Source organism: Malus sylvestris, chromosome 9 (assembly GCF_916048215.2).
Source record: "Malus sylvestris chromosome 9, drMalSylv7.2, whole genome shotgun sequence".
Lineage (NCBI taxonomy): Eukaryota > Viridiplantae > Streptophyta > Magnoliopsida > Rosales > Rosaceae > Malus > Malus sylvestris.
Window position 1 is genome coordinate 32,266,525 of NC_062268.1, and position 16,912 is coordinate 32,283,436.

The following is a 16,912-nucleotide window of genomic DNA, read 5'->3' on the forward strand; positions in this document are numbered from 1 at the left end:
TGACAATCTTGCGTCGAGGGACCTTGGTGTCCTTAGATGAAATAGCTCCAAGAAGCTCTCTTGAGATGATTTCAATATTTTCAAGTACACACTCCTTAGCGATCTTCTTCCTAAGAGCTCGTGCTGCTCTCTTCCTTGTGTTCCTTAGGGCGTTCTTGGACGGGCATTTTTTCGGTCCAACCTTGATGACTTTTACAGCCGCCTTGTTTGTCTTTGTTGCTACCTTAGCCTTCACCATGTTGCAGCTAGTTGGTGCTTCATTGATGGTGAAGGAGATTCGGCGACCAGCACGTCCTCCATGTCCAAGTTTGGATGCAGCAGCAGAGAGTTCGTGGAAGTAAATAGTAACTTGTGGTGCCATGCTTCCTTTTTTCTGCAAAAAAGAAAACACATAGCACATTAATTATCTTCAAAATTAGAGATGAAAGGGAAAATGGATCCCACCGGGCGTGCCAAAAATTATGTTGAGCAAAAATTGTACATAATATGTAAACAAATAATTCACTCGACACAATTTCACCCTCATTCAGTTTTCCGAAGAGGGTTTTATTAATTCGAGTTCGACCCATTCTAGGCTACACGCCTATTAATTACAATCTTTCTTTTGGGAAAGAAATACCCTTTGATTCCAATTCGAATAAAAAAATGTAACTTGAGGAATTTGATGTTTGTTTGATTTTGTGACTGCACATAGGTTGAACCCTAGATTGCCTACGTACCCTCTTGAGGGATCAAGTCACTCGTAGTTCATGGATTTGGTATTTATTTGGATTTGATGCCTTGTGCAGTTTTAGCTCATGCGGGCGAGGAGCATAGTGCCTTATGCAGTTTTAGCTCATGCGGGCAAGGAGCATTTGAAAATTTGATATGGCTTCATGCCATTTGAGACTTTTCTTCGGCTTTGTGTCATTTGAGACTTTGATACGGCTTCGTGCCCCTTTGAAAACTTTTCTTCGGCTTCGTGCCATTTGGTATTCGATAGCAGGAGTGAATTTAGTTTATATAAACCAGGGATTCGTTTCGGTTTCACGGTTGCGTCTAAAATTTGATATTAGACTGCCTACGTATCCTTAACGGAATCAAACCGGCGTAGTTCGTTAAAACTTGATATCATGGTTGTGTCTGAAAATTGATATCAGACTGCCTACGTATCCTTAACGGAATCAAACCAGCGTAGTTCATAATCTTGATTTCATGGTTGTGTCTGAAAATTGATATCAAACTGCCTACGTATCCTTTAACGGAATCAAACCAGCGTAGTTCGTAATCTTGATTTCATGGTTGTGTCTGAAAATTGATATCAAACTGCCTACGTATCCTTTAACGGAATCAAACCAGCGTAGTTCGTAATCTTGATTGACTTTTGAAGCGACTTTATGCCTTCGAGTTTTGACGAGGCTTTGTACCACTTTGAGATTTGATACGGCTTCGGGCCAGTTAACATAGCTTCATGCCACTTGAGATTTTGTTGCGGTTTCATGTCATTTGATATTTGATTTTTCCTTTGACTTTGTGCCATTTAAAGTGGTTTTTGTGCCACTTAAGCGTAGAGAAAAATTAACGGGTTTATTTTTGATAAACCCACTAATATTTTGTTTTTTTTTCTCTCTGGCTTGGTACCATTTCTTACTCTATATTTCCTTTTCGTTTGCCCTTTCTTTCTCTAATAGGTTTCTTATGAATTCAATCCTATTTGAAATAGGATTTTGAAAGCATGAAAGCTGGATCCTTTTTTTATTGTGACAAAGACTTGTTTTGATTTGTCTTTCCTTTGTCTTGGGAATCCTATTAGTTTGTCTCCATGCTTTTCATAAAGCCCATAATTTAGATGGGAACCATGACTTTCCTTTGTACTCCACGTGAGTGGCTTTCCTGTTATCAAAGAAAGAAGACCACATCATATCCATCCTTTTATTTTCTTTTATTGGAACTTGATGGCGCCTTGTCCTCTTGTTGCAGTTCCTATTCTTCTATTTATCATGGGGCTTTGAACCATTTAACCCAAATGTCCTTCCAATCTGACAACAAGTTGTATTATTATTTTCTTTATGTAACTTAAGACTTCTAAGTCCAAATAGGACTCGGTTTCAACAAACTCTCTTCCTCTCCATGTGAGAAAACTCCCACGTGAGGTGCAAATTTCATTAGTATTCACGCCTCCTCGCAAGATGTCTTTGGCGATTCCTCATTCTCTTAGCTCTAAAACCTGGTGGTTTTCCTCCAGATGCAGGAAACTATTCCGATATATTTGGGATCCCGTGGATTTCGCTATATTTCAGACTTCTATTTGGATTGAGTATCCGTGGATTTCAGAGTGAAAATGGGTAAGGTTTGTTGGAGTTTAAATTTTTTTGTTCCAATTACTTCGTTTTTCCATTATTTTCTCTTTAAACAGCAAAGTCCCACTTTACGCAGGACACAAGAGTTCTCATCTTCCTGCTGCCCTATTCTTTTGCTTGTGTGCTTCCTCTGCAGATCGAAAACTCAAAACAAAGAGGGGGAAGAAATCGAGCAGGTTACCCATTTTTGTTCTTTATGTTCTGGGTTCGTTTATGTATTTGGAGTGAAATGAAAATGTAGCTGCAATGAGAATTTTATTAATTCTTTCGTGCAGGCATCGCAGACTTGGTTGTTGGATTCTGCATTGAAAACAATTGTTGACCCATGGCTCCAAAGGTGAGATTCTGCATTCAGAATTTTCTTTCTCTTCTTTTGTCTTGTAGCAGTTGTAAGTTTTATATCAATGCTTGGTCAATATTTTTTTGACCCAATGTTTGATCAAACTGATAGTCACCCTTAGGTCCTTCGGTCCTTTAGCTATATATTTAGAAGTTGGCAAATCTTATTTCTCTTCTTTTGTCTTGTAACAGCTGTAAATCTTGTTTTAATGCCTTTGGTCAAAGTTTTTGACACTGAAAATCTGTTCCATCTTCACGTGGCAAAGAAGGCTTTGAACCTTCTTTTAATTTTTACAGGAACTTTTCTTCCTTTAATCACTCATTTTTGTCAACATATGCACCTTTTCCTTGTTCCCTTGTCTCTTTTATCCAATATGATAGCTATGTGTATGGCTTTTTAAAGAAACAAACTCCTTTTATCCAATATGATAGCTATGTGTATGGCTTTTTAAAGAAACAAACTTTTCTTCCTCATCTTCTTCACGTGAATGATTTTGAGATGTCTCTCCCCTTGGATTTTGAATTCTTCATTTTCTTTGGACTCTTATCCAAATATTTTTTTTTTAACAAAAGGCATCCTCCATGTTTTGTACCCGTGGGTAGCAAGAACATAAAACAGAATAATTTCTTCTCTCTTTCTTGTGTTGCATCTTTGTATATGTTATTTCCTTGCTGTCCTATTTCTCGGGACTTAAACTTAGAGCTTTGAAATTGCACTTGACAATCTGGCGAAGGAGTAGACTGTTTAAATTTTGGTTTAAAATTTCACGGGGTGGTCTAGGCCACCCCGAAGAAATTCATGGGATTCTTGGAGATTATCTCTGCTGCAGCTGGGGAGGATATTTAGAGTCTCCAACTCCATTTAATTGATGAAGAACGCCAAACAAAAAGGCAAAGGCCTTATATGCCTTTGCTTGTTTCCCTTTCCTCATTTTTTGTTTCTCTACTGCTTTTCAGTTTTGTGTTTGCTGCTACAATGCTTTTTTATTTGCTGTGGTCTCTGCTCTCATTTTGTTCTTTCTGCAACATAACAAGAGAAAATAATAATTTAAATAGAACTTGTTTCATACCTGGTGATGAATGTTCTTCTTTAAATCTCGACTTGAAAGCACGAAATGGTTGAATAGCTTGCTCTCTTTCCTGGCAGCACCTTGTTGCTTTTGGTATTTTCTCTAAAAGTTGCTCTTATTTTCGGCAGAGTTTCCCCTCTTTTTTCTCTGTCTCCCTACTTGCTGCAGGTGATGCCTATTTATAGGCATCCTAGGAAAGCTCTAGGATTTGTTACGTGGGGGAATTTGGAGGCCATGAACTCCTGCCACTTTTACTTAACCTCTCCCACGACTTGTGCAGTTTTTTTCACGTTTTGCAGAGAGATAAGAGGTTTCTGTGTTGCACGTTTTTCTTCCCCCTTTTGTAGGAAGAAATTCATTATTATTTTTTTATTTGTTTATTTCTGGATCTTGCTTTGTATGTAAGGCCCATTCTTAAATTTTTGGGCTGGTTTACATCTTTGTTTTGCCTTGTAGTCTGACCCAATTTGTATGGACTATTTTTTTTATGTTGTATATTTTTGTTGTTCAACATGTAGTAATTAATGAAAGAAGTTTAAACACACCATAATTATTTATATATAATGAATTAGTACAATATTTTACACTTTATACATTGCATGTTAAGATACATGAATGACTTAGCAATGTTTAAAATATCGATGATATCGGAAATATCGGTTGTCCAAAAACACAGAAATTTCGATGGAAATATCGGGATATTATGCATATTTTAGACCATGTTTGGGACCTAGATGTTATTTTCCCCAGTAGTATTTTGAGTTGATCGGTGTCGATTACAACAGATTTTAGGTGTTTTAGCCGTAGATCAAGATGGTTTGTTAAATAAAAAAAAGGTAAATAGCTTGCTTAAGTTAAGCTACAGTACAATGACTCATGAGAAAAGCAGAAGTACAACTGCGATGCTGGTCCATATACATAGAATGCAATCCAGTTCTTAGTATAAGGATTTTGATCGGTTGCTGCACATAGCTAGATCCTAGATCAGGTCCATGGGATCGGCTAAAATCATCAGATATTCTCGACATATTAATTAAATATTTGGATTTTTTTATTTCCTCTAAATCTGTGTTTTTGACTTTTTTTTAAAGTTATATTTTAAATTTCCAATTTTTTTGGCAAATTTTTATCATTTTCCCGAAAATACTGTACATCCATCGATATTTTTACAAATTTTCATCATATGCAGACTTCGATTTTTATCAATAAAACTTAGTCTTTAGACGGTTGCCTAGAAATTATATTGAATTCCAACTTTATTCAAAGCCGACTGGTGCTGCACTTATTTTTATATATTCTTAAAACCAAAATGGAGTCCAGCTGCATTTTTCTTAGCCGAAACGTTATCGACTCGAACCAACCGACCAAGAGCCAAAATCCAGCCCAATTTGCCACCTGGCATGACACGTGGAATGCAACAAGAACAAAACAGTAAGGACCCCCCTAACCCTCCCAACTTAATCCACCGACAGCGCACTTCCCATTTCCCCCACACAATTGAATCGAGATCCTCGTTGCCATTCATCACTCTGCATGCAAATCGACGTGTCAAAGTCTCGTCCCACAGAACCACGTAGCAGCTACAAACGCACCCCACCTCCACGTGTCTAATTTCATAACTCCACCGATTATATATACGGCCACCCCTTACCTTCCGGAGTACCAAAGGAAGATACAGCAAAGAAGAAAGAAGTCAAAAGCGTTTCAAGTGTTTGTTTGAAAAGAAAAAAATCGTGTCTAATTTCGAAGTGCAATTTGTGGGTTATCAATGGCGTCGTCGAAGCAAATGAAGGAGGAGACAGCTGCCAAGGCAGCAGCGAGGCTCGCTGCCGATGAACCGGCGGAAGAGACTGTCGTGGTGGAGACTACTTATGTGACTGATGACCAGGGGAGGCCAATAGAGTTTGCACAGCGCGAGGAGAAGCCCGGTGTTTTCGGGTCGATGATGAAGGCAGTGACGGGGACTTTAGAGCATGCCAAGGAAGCTGTGGTGGGGAAACCCCACGAAGAAAGTCAGGTTCAAGAGAAGGGCAAGGAGTATAAAGACTACACCACCCAGAAGGCGAAAGAGACCACTGATGCAGCCGGGGAGAAGATAAACGAGTATACTGAAACCGCTGAGGAGAAAGCGAAGCAGACCGCGGAGAAGGCAAATGAGACGAAGGAAGCGGCTAAGGGGAAGGTGGGTGAGTATGCGGATTACACAGCTGAAAAGGCGAAGGAAACTAAGGACACCGCTGCTCAGAAGGCGAACGAGGCTGCTCAAAAAGCGAAGGAGACAAAGGACAGCGCGGCTCAGAAGGCAAAGGAGGCAAAGGATGCAACAATGGAGAAAGCGGGCGAGTATACAAACTATGCAGCTGAGAAGGCAAAGGAGGCGAAGGACACAACTGTGAACAAAGCTGGCGAGTACACCAACTACACCGCCGAGAAGGCGAAGGAGGCCAAGGACACAACGACGAACAAAGCCGGCGAGTACACCAACTACGCCGCCGAGAAGGCGAAGGAGGCCAAGGACACTACGTTCAACAAAGCTGGTGAATATACCAACTATGCGGCTGAGAAGGCCAAGGAGGCTAAGGATGAGACGGTCAAGACAGCAAAGGAAACCAAGGACTGCACGGCTGAGAAGGCTAAAGAAGGGACGGATACTACCGTGAGCAAGTTGGGTCAGCTAAAGGATACCGCTGCCGGTGCCGCTCAAAAGGCCATGGACTACTTGTCCGGCAAGAAGGAGGAGACCAAACAGAAGGCTGCCGAGACTGCCGAGAAAACAAAAGACACGACTTATGAGACTGCAGAGAAAGCGAAGGTATAATTACTAATTCTTGATTGATACATGTACGTTCATATAAACATATAAACAAACAACATTGGATTTATCATTATGCAACAATCCTTTTTGTGTTTTGTAGGAGAAACTGAGTGAGACTGAGGAGGAAGCGAGGAGAAAGATGGAGCAGTTGAAGTTGCAAGGAAAAGAGTACAAGGATGAAGATGCTGACAGGGCACGTGAGGCACGTGACATCGAGGCCGAGAAAGGGCAGGCAGCGAAGGAAAACATATTCAGCTCGATTGGGAGCATTCCTGGTGCCATCAAAAGCAAGTTGACTCATCCTACGGATGTGGTGGAGGAATCACGTGCCGCACGTGAGAAAAGGAGTACGGGGAAAAGGACCGTTCCTGTTGTGGAGGGGGTGGAGGTTGATGTGGCGGAGACGAGGCCTGGTGCCGTTGCAAGCAAGTTGTACGAGTCGGACCAGATGCATGGTCAAAACTTCAACGACGTGGGTCGTTTGGACGAGGATTGTAAAACGCAAGTGGAGATCCGCATTGATGACGAGGGCAAACGCGTGGAGCGCCTCCACAAAATGTGATCGCTTCCAACATGGGTAGCGTGGACCTGACTCCACCTTTGTAATGTGTAATGTACTAATGTTGTCGTAATTTTGTTCTTATGTCCTTTTTTGGGTATGTTGTGGTTTGGCTTACATAAATTGGCTTTGCCATCTTTATCGTGTATAACAGGGTTTGGTTATGACCTAAGTCAAGTAATCGATCTTGTAAATTTGTAATGCAAGAATTGGAACAATATTAGAAAATATGAAAAATAACAATATAATTTCCATGATAATAATCATAAAGAAAATCACAACATCAATTATATATGAGATTAATATAAACAATTAGGAAGAAAGTTATAAATACTAAAAAATTTGAAGATTGAGGGTTTGCATAAATGCAATGTCCTAAAGACAGAATTTTGCCCTTACTCTTGTGCTTGTAGTTCGGTAGACGTCTTGTGCTTGTAGTTCGGTAGATGTTTGTCTCCCAGGATTCAACAATTTATAATTTGAAGTCAAAGCACTTCAATCTTCGGACTCCGACAAACTTCATATATTTCATACTCTCAAGACACGACTCGGAGTTTGACTAGGACATTAAAAAAAAACTCTTCTCTTCTTAGGACATTAAAGAAAAACTCTTCTCTTCTATTCCTTAGATAAGTGGGATGTTTGAGTTTATATAGAACTCAAGCCAACCCCTTTTGAAACATTGTGACATTTGCCTAAAGTTCTAACGAACAGACCCAACTCATGAATTTGAATTCAACTAAGACACATGACTTTTATTTTTCATTCATATAAAAATTAAATATTATAATATTAATTATAATATATAATTGATAGAACTCGCACTTAATTAGGGGATCTTGAGAGTGATAAAAGAAGTGATTCGCTGGACATTCACCATGTTCAGAATGTTTACATCATCCATGGATGAAAGTGAGCTAAACCCTATTCTATATGGACCTCGTGATTGCTCGAGTGAATTAACATTGATTTGGGCAAGTATCTACAGTTCGTGGGTGCCGACCAGGGATGAACATAAACTTGTAAGCAACGACTACAGGGAGAAACCAGTATCCGACTAGGGATGGACGTAAACTCATAAGCCACGGTTGCAAGGGAGAAATCGGAAGGGAACTGTATCCGACTAGGGATGGACATAAACTCGTAAGGATAATCGTCCAGGTCTTCTTGGGCATTACCCAAATAAAGTCGAAGTTAGCCCGTGCGTTTATGTGGTTACTGCGAGTTTATGTGGTAAAAAAAGACGTGAGAAATGACGAATATGGTTACACTGCGAGTTTATGTGGTTTCTTTCGTGTGGCATAAGTGTGTATGTTTCTGGACTCAAGTAGTCTAAACTATTAGTTTAGCTCTGCAAGTTGTCGCGAAAGTCAAATAAATTGTAAGTGTTGTATATAAATGTTAGAATAAGAAATTAAATTAATGTGTTAAGTATTGTGCGTGGATATGTAGAAATTATTTGGATAATTACACAAAATTATCTTATTTATAAGTCGAACCATAATCTTTACTTTATATTTTAAACATTAAAATGTCATACTTTAACTAATTAATTAGTTGCAATGTCAAATTTTCTTTAAATTTTCTACCAATTTCGTTGTTCAGTGATGATGTGATCCACTCGTTATCTAACTGAATTTAAAAATTAATTAAATATTAATAAGTTAAAATTTTTAATTTGAAAAAAAATTAAAATTTATTAATAAACCCTATCCTCTCTCCTCACGTCTCTCTCCCTCGTTACTCTGTCGTCAGCTTCCTAAACCCGACCGCTTCCTAAACCCGACCACCTCTCTCCTCGCATCTCTCTCATATTCTATCCGTCATCTACTCCACCGTCGACTTCGCAAATCCGACTACGTCTTCCATCAAGATTGCATCATACCTGGGTTGCACTCGATGGGTCACTCGCTGATCCGACCCAGATTATATACTCCCAAATCCGACCTCGAATCTCATCTCTCATCACCAGAACCCCACCATAATTCAATCTCTAGCCCCCCTTTCCTCTCTCTCTCTCTCTCTCTCTCTCTCTCTCTCTCTCTCTCTCTCTCTCTCCGTGCTCCCAACCCCGTCAACGACGACCCCTCTCAAATTTGTGCCACCTGGGTGCCGTTAGCATCCTCCCTTTCCTTGTGATCTCGGTCGCCCACAGATGCGCTGGAAACAGTCTCTCCACTGACTGGCAATGGGTGGTCCACCGATGCCGAGGAAATCATCCCCAACTGTCTGAACGCGAGATTTCGGTCGAATCTCGCCGGATCTAGAGTTGAAAGCGACGACTATATGGTCGTCCCCGACCTCTACGCTCCACCCTCGTCACATTTTGAGCTTGCCGCTGGAGATCATCACCTTTCCTGGTGATTGTGTAATTTCGATAGTTGTTTTGATTGTAAAATCAACAGAAGCCATTTTCAACGGCAATGACCATGAGAATCCGATCAGATTTTGGACAGAGAGAGTGAGGTGAGGATGGAGGAAGTGGCTGGAGAGGATAGGTGGAAGAGACAGGGAATGGTGGGGATGTGGTATGATTTTTTTTTTGGGAACGAAAATATTTGGTACACCTTATCCTTTATTTTATCTTTATTCTTAAAATTCAAAGTTTTTAAATTATTTTAATTATTTTTTATTTTAGTTTTTGAGTTTGGGATGGGATGGTATGATTTTCTAGATTTGATTTTTTCTTTTTTTTGGTCAAAAAATAGGAAATTTATTAAACTTAAATACGAACAGTTACAAAAGGGCAATAGTTTTACCTCTCTGTGCATCCTTCTCACTGCAAAACCTAGTTGTACTCAACTTTCATCACTGCAGAACAACAATCCATGATATGAACTAACAAAAAATTGCATGCAGAGGCAATTAATAACAACAATAAAAAAATTAAAAAAATTAAAAAAAAACGAAAAGAAAAAAAATCTGAAGCGATGAAAAGAAGGGGGAGAGAGAGAGCGTCGGAGCATCGGTGCTGCCAAGTTAGTGTTAGAGATGTTGGGTTTTTGTATCTGTGACTGTGAGAGAGGGAGAATCACTGAAGAGCCTTCGTGAGGAAAAGAGGGAGTGGGAGAGAGACTGAAAGAGGGTGAGAGAGCGGGTGACTTGGTGAAATAAAACTAAAGTTTGTGAGAATAAGAGAGAGCCAGAGAGAGAGAAAAGCTTTTGTTGAGAAAATGTCTGATGTTGTGTAAGTTACAATAAAAGACAAAGAACATTAAAAACCTTTAAAATACCTGAAAAGTGGAAAAGTCAGTGTAGATGTCGAAATTTTGGTAAAATAAATATTGACTAATGCATTAAAATTTCAACGTGCCGATGCATACATGTCACGTGCCACATATTGCATAAATTGTACACGTAACGTGTGACTCAACAAAAATTAGAAAAAATCATCAAAATGGACACATGTCAATACCTGACAGAAAGAATTTATTTGATATGATTATTTAAATCCAAAAAATCAAGTCTTGGAATTCTATAAATAGGAACCCATTTCATTAATTTAGAGGGACCAATTCACATACATTTTCTCTACTCCCAAATTGGAAGAGAATTCATTCCCCAAAATCCTTAAAAGCTTTAAAACTCTAAAGTTCTAAAGCATCCAACCTCCCAAATTCCCAATAATTCCGAAGGATTGAGAAATATCTCTTTGTTCTTCGGCAACACCTTTGAATAGGGCTGGGTTCGGTTCTGATCGGTTCGGTTTTTTGTCAAAACCGAAACCAAACCGAAATTTCGGTTCGGCCCAAATTTTTTTCTGTTTTTTTCTGTTCGGTTTCGGTTTTTTTTCGGTTTTTTTTTCTTCCTCCAAAAATTTAAAAAAAAAATGAAAATATGAAAGTTTACATTCAGAGTCATCATTTTTCGGTTATTCAACACACACACCATGCCCATTGTGACCACTGATGCTCGTCATAGATATTTGTTTGGGCATAAACATCAGGTTTATGTTGTACTGAGGTGTGACTCGGTGTCAACTCTTTTTACAATTACAGATTTTACAGAAGCCTAATGAAAATATAAAAGACGGGTTAACTCTTTTAAAGCAGATGCTTGGAAATATAAATAGGAAATGGACTATAGACAATGACAACCAATTCCTTGAGAAAACTAGACAAGACTGAGGTACAATCTAAATTCTGCAACTATGCATGTCAATCTCTAACAAAAGCTATTGAAGACCCTGTGTGTTTTTACTTTTTAGGTAATAAAACAGTAATGTACCCAAAATTTGAGGAGCTTTTCTTTCTCAAACTCGTACTCTATCTTATGGTTGTCCAACTGCACAATTGAATGAGAAATTACAGTCAGTTACATAAGAAAACTCAGAGAAGAAAAAAATTGCATGTAACGGAAAGTGAAGAAAAACAGATCTCAACCTCATGGCTTGTCTTTAATTCCACATAAAACCTCCTTCCATCATCAGTTGAATCACAGCAATCCATTTCAGCACCCATCAGAATACGATGAGCCCCTAATTTTGTTTTGATCACAGAACAGTATTCAACATTGGCATCAACATTATGTATCGGTCCATCGCCTCTTCCTGGATCTCTCACCCAAGCTATCTAATAATCAACAAACAAACAGACGAAAGCTCACATTTTTCTTTCTGTTTATCTATTTTCTCAGCAACAAAAGAGAACCCAGAAAATTCACGAGAGAAATTACGGAGAGGAGTCAATACCTGGAGGACTTTGGGGCCGATGAAGTGAGAGGACTTTCGGAGGGTATGCGGGTCGGGCACGGACCTGGAGGAGATGGATTTGAGGTCCATGTTGGTGAGCTCCACTTGGATCAGGATCATCGCATTCACTTGTTCGAGGTCGCCGAAGCACACGGCGAGGGCGAGGTGTGAGAGATTGAGAGTGAGAAGGGTCGCGCCGTCGCGGGTCGCCTGGGATTCAAGACCAAGAGAGACATAGAGTTTGAGAAAGACATAGAGGAGGCTCGGCTGCGCGAGAATGTTACTGGGTTAGTTAGGGTTACACTGGCGGCAGGGAAGGGAACGAGAGAGAAGAGGGGAATGAATAAAAGGTGTGGCTGCTAGTAGCTAGGGTTAACTTAAAGGGTTTTGTTGATTTCTCAAAAAAATTAAAAAACGTTTCTGAAATGTTGGAGGCATGAGGGTTCGAACCCTTGCACTGCAACTTGAAAATTTTCCCTGAAACCAACTTGGCAACAGGTTTTGTTTTGTTATGATTGTATGACTAAACTTAGGGGTGGGTTCAAAAAACCGAAAACCGAAAAAAATCGAAAACCAAACCGGACCGAGGCCGAAAAAAACCAAACCGAAACTGTCAAACTGAACCGAACCGAATCTGGTCAGTTCGGTTTCGGTTTTTGAGGTTCGGAAACCGAACCAAACCGAACTGAACCAATATATATATATTTAATTATTTTTTTCAATATTATAAATAGTTTAGTCATACAATCATAACAAAACAAAACCTGTTGCCAAGTTGGTTTCAGGGACAATTTTCAAGTTGCAGTGCAAAGGTTCGAACCCTCATACCTCCAACATTTCAGAAACGTTTTTTAATTTTTTTGAGAAATCAACAAAACCCTTTAAGTTAACCCTAGCTACTAGCAGCCACACCTTTTATTCATTCCCTTCTTCTCTTTCTCGTTCCCTTCCCTGCCGCCAGTGTAACCCTAACTAACCCAGTAACATTCTCGCGCAGCCGAGCCTCCTCTCTGTCTTTCTCAAACTCTCTGTCTCTCTTGGTCTTGAATCCCAGGCGACTCGCGACGGCGCGACCCTTCTCACTCTCAATCTCTCACACCTCGCCCTCGCCGTGTGCTTCGGCGACCTCGAACAAGTGAAGGCGATGATCCTGATCCAAGTGGAGCTCACCAACATGGACCTCAAATCCATCTCCTCTAGGTCCATGCCCGACCCGCATACCCTCCGAAAGTCATCTCACCTCCTCGGCCCCAAAGTCCTCCAGGTATTGACTCCTCTCCGTAATTTCTCTCGTGAATTTTCTGGGTTCTCTTTTGTTGCTGAGAAAATAGATAAACAGAAAAAAAAATGTGAGCTTTCGTCTGTTTGTTTGTTGATTATCAGATAGCTTGGGTGAGAGATCCAGGAAGAGGCGATGGACCGATACATAATGTTGATGCCAATGTTGAATACTATTCTGTGATCAAAACAAAATTAGGGGCTCATCGTATTCTGATGGGTGCTGAAATGGATTGCTGTGATTCAACTGATGATGGAAGGAGGTTTTATGTGGAATTAAAGACAAGCCATGAGGTTGAGATCTGTTTTTCTTCACTTTCCGTTACATGCAATTTTTTTCTTCTCTGAGTTTTCTTATGTAACTGACTGTAATTTCTCATTCAATTGTGCAGTTGGACAACCATAAGATAGAGTACGAGTTTGAGAAAGAAAAGCTCCTCAAATTTTGGGTACATCATTGTTTTATTACCTAAAAAGTAAAAACACACAGGGTCTTCAATAGCTTTTGTTAGAGATTGACATGCATAGTTGCATAATTTAGATTGTACCTCAGTCTTGTCTGGTTTTCTCAAGGAATTGGTTGTCATTGTCTATAGTCAATTTCCTATTTATATTTCCAAGCATCTGCTTTAAAAGAGTTAACCCGTCTTTTATATTTTCATCAGGCTTCTGTAAAATCTGTAATTGTAAAAAGAGTTGACACCGAGTCACACCTCAGTACAACATAAACCTGATGTTTATGCCCAAACAAATATCTATGACGAGCATCAGCGATCACAATGGGCATGGTGTGTGTGTTGTGTTGTGTTGAATAACCGAAAAAGGATGACTCTGAATGTAAACTTTCATATTTTCAATCTTTTTTTAAAATTTTTGGAGGAAGAAAAAAAAAACCGAAAAAAAACCGAAACCGAACCGAAAAAAAAACCGAACTGAAAAAAACCGAAAAAAATTTGGGCCGAACAGAAATTTCGGTTTGTTTTCGGTTTTGACAAAAAATCGAACCGATCAGAATTGAACCCAGCCCTAACTAAACTATTTATAATATTGAAAAAAATAATTAAATATATATATATTGGTTCGGTTTGGTTTGGTTCGGTTTCCGAACCTCAAAAACCGAAACCGAACTGACCAGATTCGGTTCGGTTCGGTTTTTTTTCGGTTCGGTTTTTTTCGGCCTCGGTCCGGTTTGGTTTTCGGTTTTTTTTCGGTTTTTGGTTTTTTGAACCCACCCCTACCTTTGAAGAATCAACAAGCGCCGTACATGTATGACTGCTAAAGGGTTGTGGGACGCTCTCCAAAATAAATATAATAGTGAATAGGCAGTTTGGTTATGTCTCCTTTCTTCCTGAAGAAATATAATACTACGGCATTAAAGAAACATATGAAATAGGATAATGCATAAGCAGTTTGGTTGTCTCCTCTTTCTTCCATTACGTAAAGGGGGAGCTGAATACATGTGGTTTAACCTTGCATCTTTTTTTGTTTTATGCCCAAAGGAATATGTTCACTCTAAAAAATGGAATCTATTGGTTTACTTATTTCTGTTATTCTTTGTTAAATCTCTATTTAACAAATTCGTGTTTGGTGAGAATCGAACATAAGACCTCTCATTTACAAGTGAAGATGAATAATATTAGACCGCAGTACTAAAGGCACATAACTTTTCCCACATCAACACATCCTATGCAATCACGCAAAGTTCGAGTAATTTAGTCAGTTTATCCACTATCATGTCATAATTCATATGCCACCATTAAGCAATAAAAAAATATTACTCACGATAAGATCTTGAGAAAATTGTAGCAATGGTCCATCAACTTTAATTTAATTGGAGATTAAAAATTCATGACCATTGGTCCCTTAACTCATCAAAACCTTCAGCTATGATCATTTTCGTTAACTCCGTCAGAATTCCATCAAAGTGAGTTATGTTATAATGACCATTGCTACAATTAGGTTAAAGTTTAGGGATAATTGCTTTAATTGAGATAAAGTTGAGGGACTATTTCTCCAGTTTTGTTAAAGTTCAAAGATCATTACTACAATTTTGCTCATTTGGTTTTCCATATTTGTCCCTCGATTCAGCCTCATGTGCGTGGCATATGACTCGTTTTGACGGAAATTCTAATGGAGTTGAAGAAAATGACCATAACTACATGTTTTGCTGAGTTAAGGGACCAATAGTCATATACTTTGAGTTGAAGAATTATTACTCTAACCAGGTTAAAGTTGATGAGCCATTGTTACATTTTCCTGTAAGATCTTTGTGTAAATGAACCATTAGTCAACTTTGAGAATCATCTTGACCGTTAGATCAGTTTTATAAATGGCACATAAGATTTTCAAAGCAATGATGTCAAGTTCAAGTAATTTATTCAGTTTACGGACTATCCAACAAATTATTTTAAGTAATGTGGGTAGGTTTTGATACATATTGGCCAATGAGATGTAGATAGAAATTGCGTATCTATTGGTAAGGTATCAATTAACTATGCAAGCAAAGGGAAATAGATGCTCCCGGCCCTGCCACCAAATTCTTCCCATCAACTAATTTTGGTCCTTGAAATTTGATCAAACAGCTAAAAACAGAGACTCACTTTAAAAGATAATAACTTTAGCCGTTGGATCAAATTTCAAGGATCTGGATTGTTTGATGGGGAGGATTTGGTGGAAGGGATCCGGAGAGGATCCCTTTCCCATGAAAAGTATCCTTGTGTTTATTGCATTTGATTTTTTTTTCCCTTTTGGAGATGTTAAAAAATCTATATCAGCAATAACAATAAAAAAAAAAACAATAGTATTTTCTAACCAAAACATCAAAACCTTCAGCTATGATCATTTTCGTTAACTTCGTCAGAATTTCATCAAAGTGAGTTATGTTGTAATGACCATTGCTACAATTAGGTTAAAGTTTAAGGATAATTGCTTTAATTGGGATAAAGTTGAGGGACTATTTCTCCAGTTTTGTTAAAGTTCAAGGATCATTACTACAATTTTGCTCATTTGGTTTTCCATATTTGTCCCTCGATTCAGCCTCATGTGTGTGACATATGACTCATTTTGACAGAAATTCTAATGGAGTTGAAGAAAATGATCATAACTACATGTTTTGCTGAGTTAAGGGACCAATAATCATATACTTTGAGTTGAGGAATTATTACTCTAACCAGGTTAAAGTTGATGAGCCATTGTTACATTTTCCTGTAAGATCTTTGTGTAAATGAACCATTAGTCAACTTTGAGAATCATCTTGACCGTTAGATCAGTTTTATAAATGGCACATAAGATTTTCAAAGCAATGATGTCAAGTTCAAGTAATTTATTCAGTTTACGGACTATCCAACAAATTATTTTAAGTAATGTGGGTAGGTTTTGATACATATTGGCCAATGGGATGTAGATAGAAATTGCGTATCTATTGGTAAGGTATCAATTAACTATGCAAGCAAAGGGAAATAGATGCTCCCGGCCCTGCCACCAAATTCTTCCCATCAACTAATTTTGGTCCTTGAAATTTGATCAAACAGCTAAAAACAGAGACTCACTTTAAAAGATAATAACTTTAGCCGTTGGATCAAATTTCAAGGATCTGGATTGTTTGATGGGGAGGATTTGGTGGAAGGGATCCGGAGAGGATCCCTTTCCCATGCAAAGTATCCTTGTGTTTATTGCATTTGATTTTTTTTTTTCCCTTTTGGAGATGTTAAAAAATCTATATCATCAATAACAATAAAAAAAAACAATAGTATTTTCTAACCAAAACATCAATTCTTATAAAGCAGGACGTTGATTGGCAGCAAAGACGGTTAATGTCAAATT

The 16,912-nt window shown here is 38.7% G+C and overlaps 3 protein-coding genes and 1 long non-coding RNA gene across 4 annotated transcripts; 3 read left to right on the forward strand and 1 right to left on the reverse strand.

The window, feature by feature from the left end:
• Positions 1–1,929: 1,929 nt before the first annotated feature.
• Positions 1,930–4,259, forward strand: LOC126582578 (uncharacterized). The gene is made up of 3 exons (XR_007609550.1): positions 1,930–2,324; positions 2,416–2,515; positions 2,615–4,259. It is a non-coding gene; the product is annotated as an uncharacterized LOC126582578 (long non-coding RNA).
• Positions 4,260–5,394: 1,135 nt separating this feature from the next.
• LOC126582563 (late embryogenesis abundant protein At3g53040-like) lies at positions 5,395–7,294 on the forward strand. Its single transcript, XM_050246701.1, has 2 exons — positions 5,395–6,560; positions 6,664–7,294. Exons 1-2 carry the CDS (start codon positions 5,517–5,519, stop codon positions 7,123–7,125), a joined length of 1,506 nt encoding a protein of 501 aa, XP_050102658.1. The 5' UTR covers positions 5,395–5,516; the 3' UTR covers positions 7,126–7,294.
• Positions 7,295–11,260: 3,966 nt separating this feature from the next.
• Positions 11,261–12,119, reverse strand: LOC126582576 (NAD-capped RNA hydrolase DXO1-like). The gene is made up of 3 exons (XM_050246725.1): positions 11,813–12,119; positions 11,505–11,693; positions 11,261–11,406 (listed from the first exon to the last, which is right to left on the reverse strand). The coding sequence occupies exons 1-3, from the start codon at positions 11,930–11,932 to the stop codon at positions 11,326–11,328; spliced, it is 390 nt and encodes a 129-aa protein (XP_050102682.1). The 5' UTR covers positions 11,933–12,119; the 3' UTR covers positions 11,261–11,325.
• A 610-nt stretch (positions 12,120–12,729) lies between these two features.
• LOC126633971 (NAD-capped RNA hydrolase DXO1-like) lies at positions 12,730–13,563 on the forward strand. The gene is made up of 3 exons (XM_050304477.1): positions 12,730–13,076; positions 13,196–13,384; positions 13,483–13,563. Exons 1-3 carry the CDS (start codon positions 12,957–12,959, stop codon positions 13,561–13,563), a joined length of 390 nt encoding a protein of 129 aa, XP_050160434.1. The 5' UTR covers positions 12,730–12,956.
• The last annotated feature ends 3,349 nt before the right edge of the window (positions 13,564–16,912 follow it).

Excerpts from the sequence above, each read along its gene's own strand:
- LOC126582576 (XM_050246725.1), bottom strand. The coding sequence starts at position 11,932 with ATGATCCTGATCCAAGTGGAGCTCACCAACATGGACCTCAAATCCATC. Across the intron at positions 11,694-11,812 it reads TCGGCCCCAAAGTCCTCCAG|ATAGCTTGGGTGAGAGATCC; the intron begins GTATTGACTCCT and ends GTTGATTATTAG. Across the intron at positions 11,407-11,504 it reads AATTAAAGACAAGCCATGAG|TTGGACAACCATAAGATAGA; the intron begins GTTGAGATCTGT and ends TCAATTGTGCAG.
- LOC126582563 (XM_050246701.1), top strand. The coding sequence starts at position 5,517 with ATGGCGTCGTCGAAGCAAATGAAGGAGGAGACAGCTGCCAAGGCAGCA. Across the intron at positions 6,561-6,663 it reads AGACTGCAGAGAAAGCGAAG|GAGAAACTGAGTGAGACTGA; the intron begins GTATAATTACTA and ends TGTGTTTTGTAG.
- LOC126633971 (XM_050304477.1), top strand. The coding sequence starts at position 12,957 with ATGATCCTGATCCAAGTGGAGCTCACCAACATGGACCTCAAATCCATC. Across the intron at positions 13,077-13,195 it reads TCGGCCCCAAAGTCCTCCAG|ATAGCTTGGGTGAGAGATCC; the intron begins GTATTGACTCCT and ends GTTGATTATCAG. Across the intron at positions 13,385-13,482 it reads AATTAAAGACAAGCCATGAG|TTGGACAACCATAAGATAGA; the intron begins GTTGAGATCTGT and ends TCAATTGTGCAG.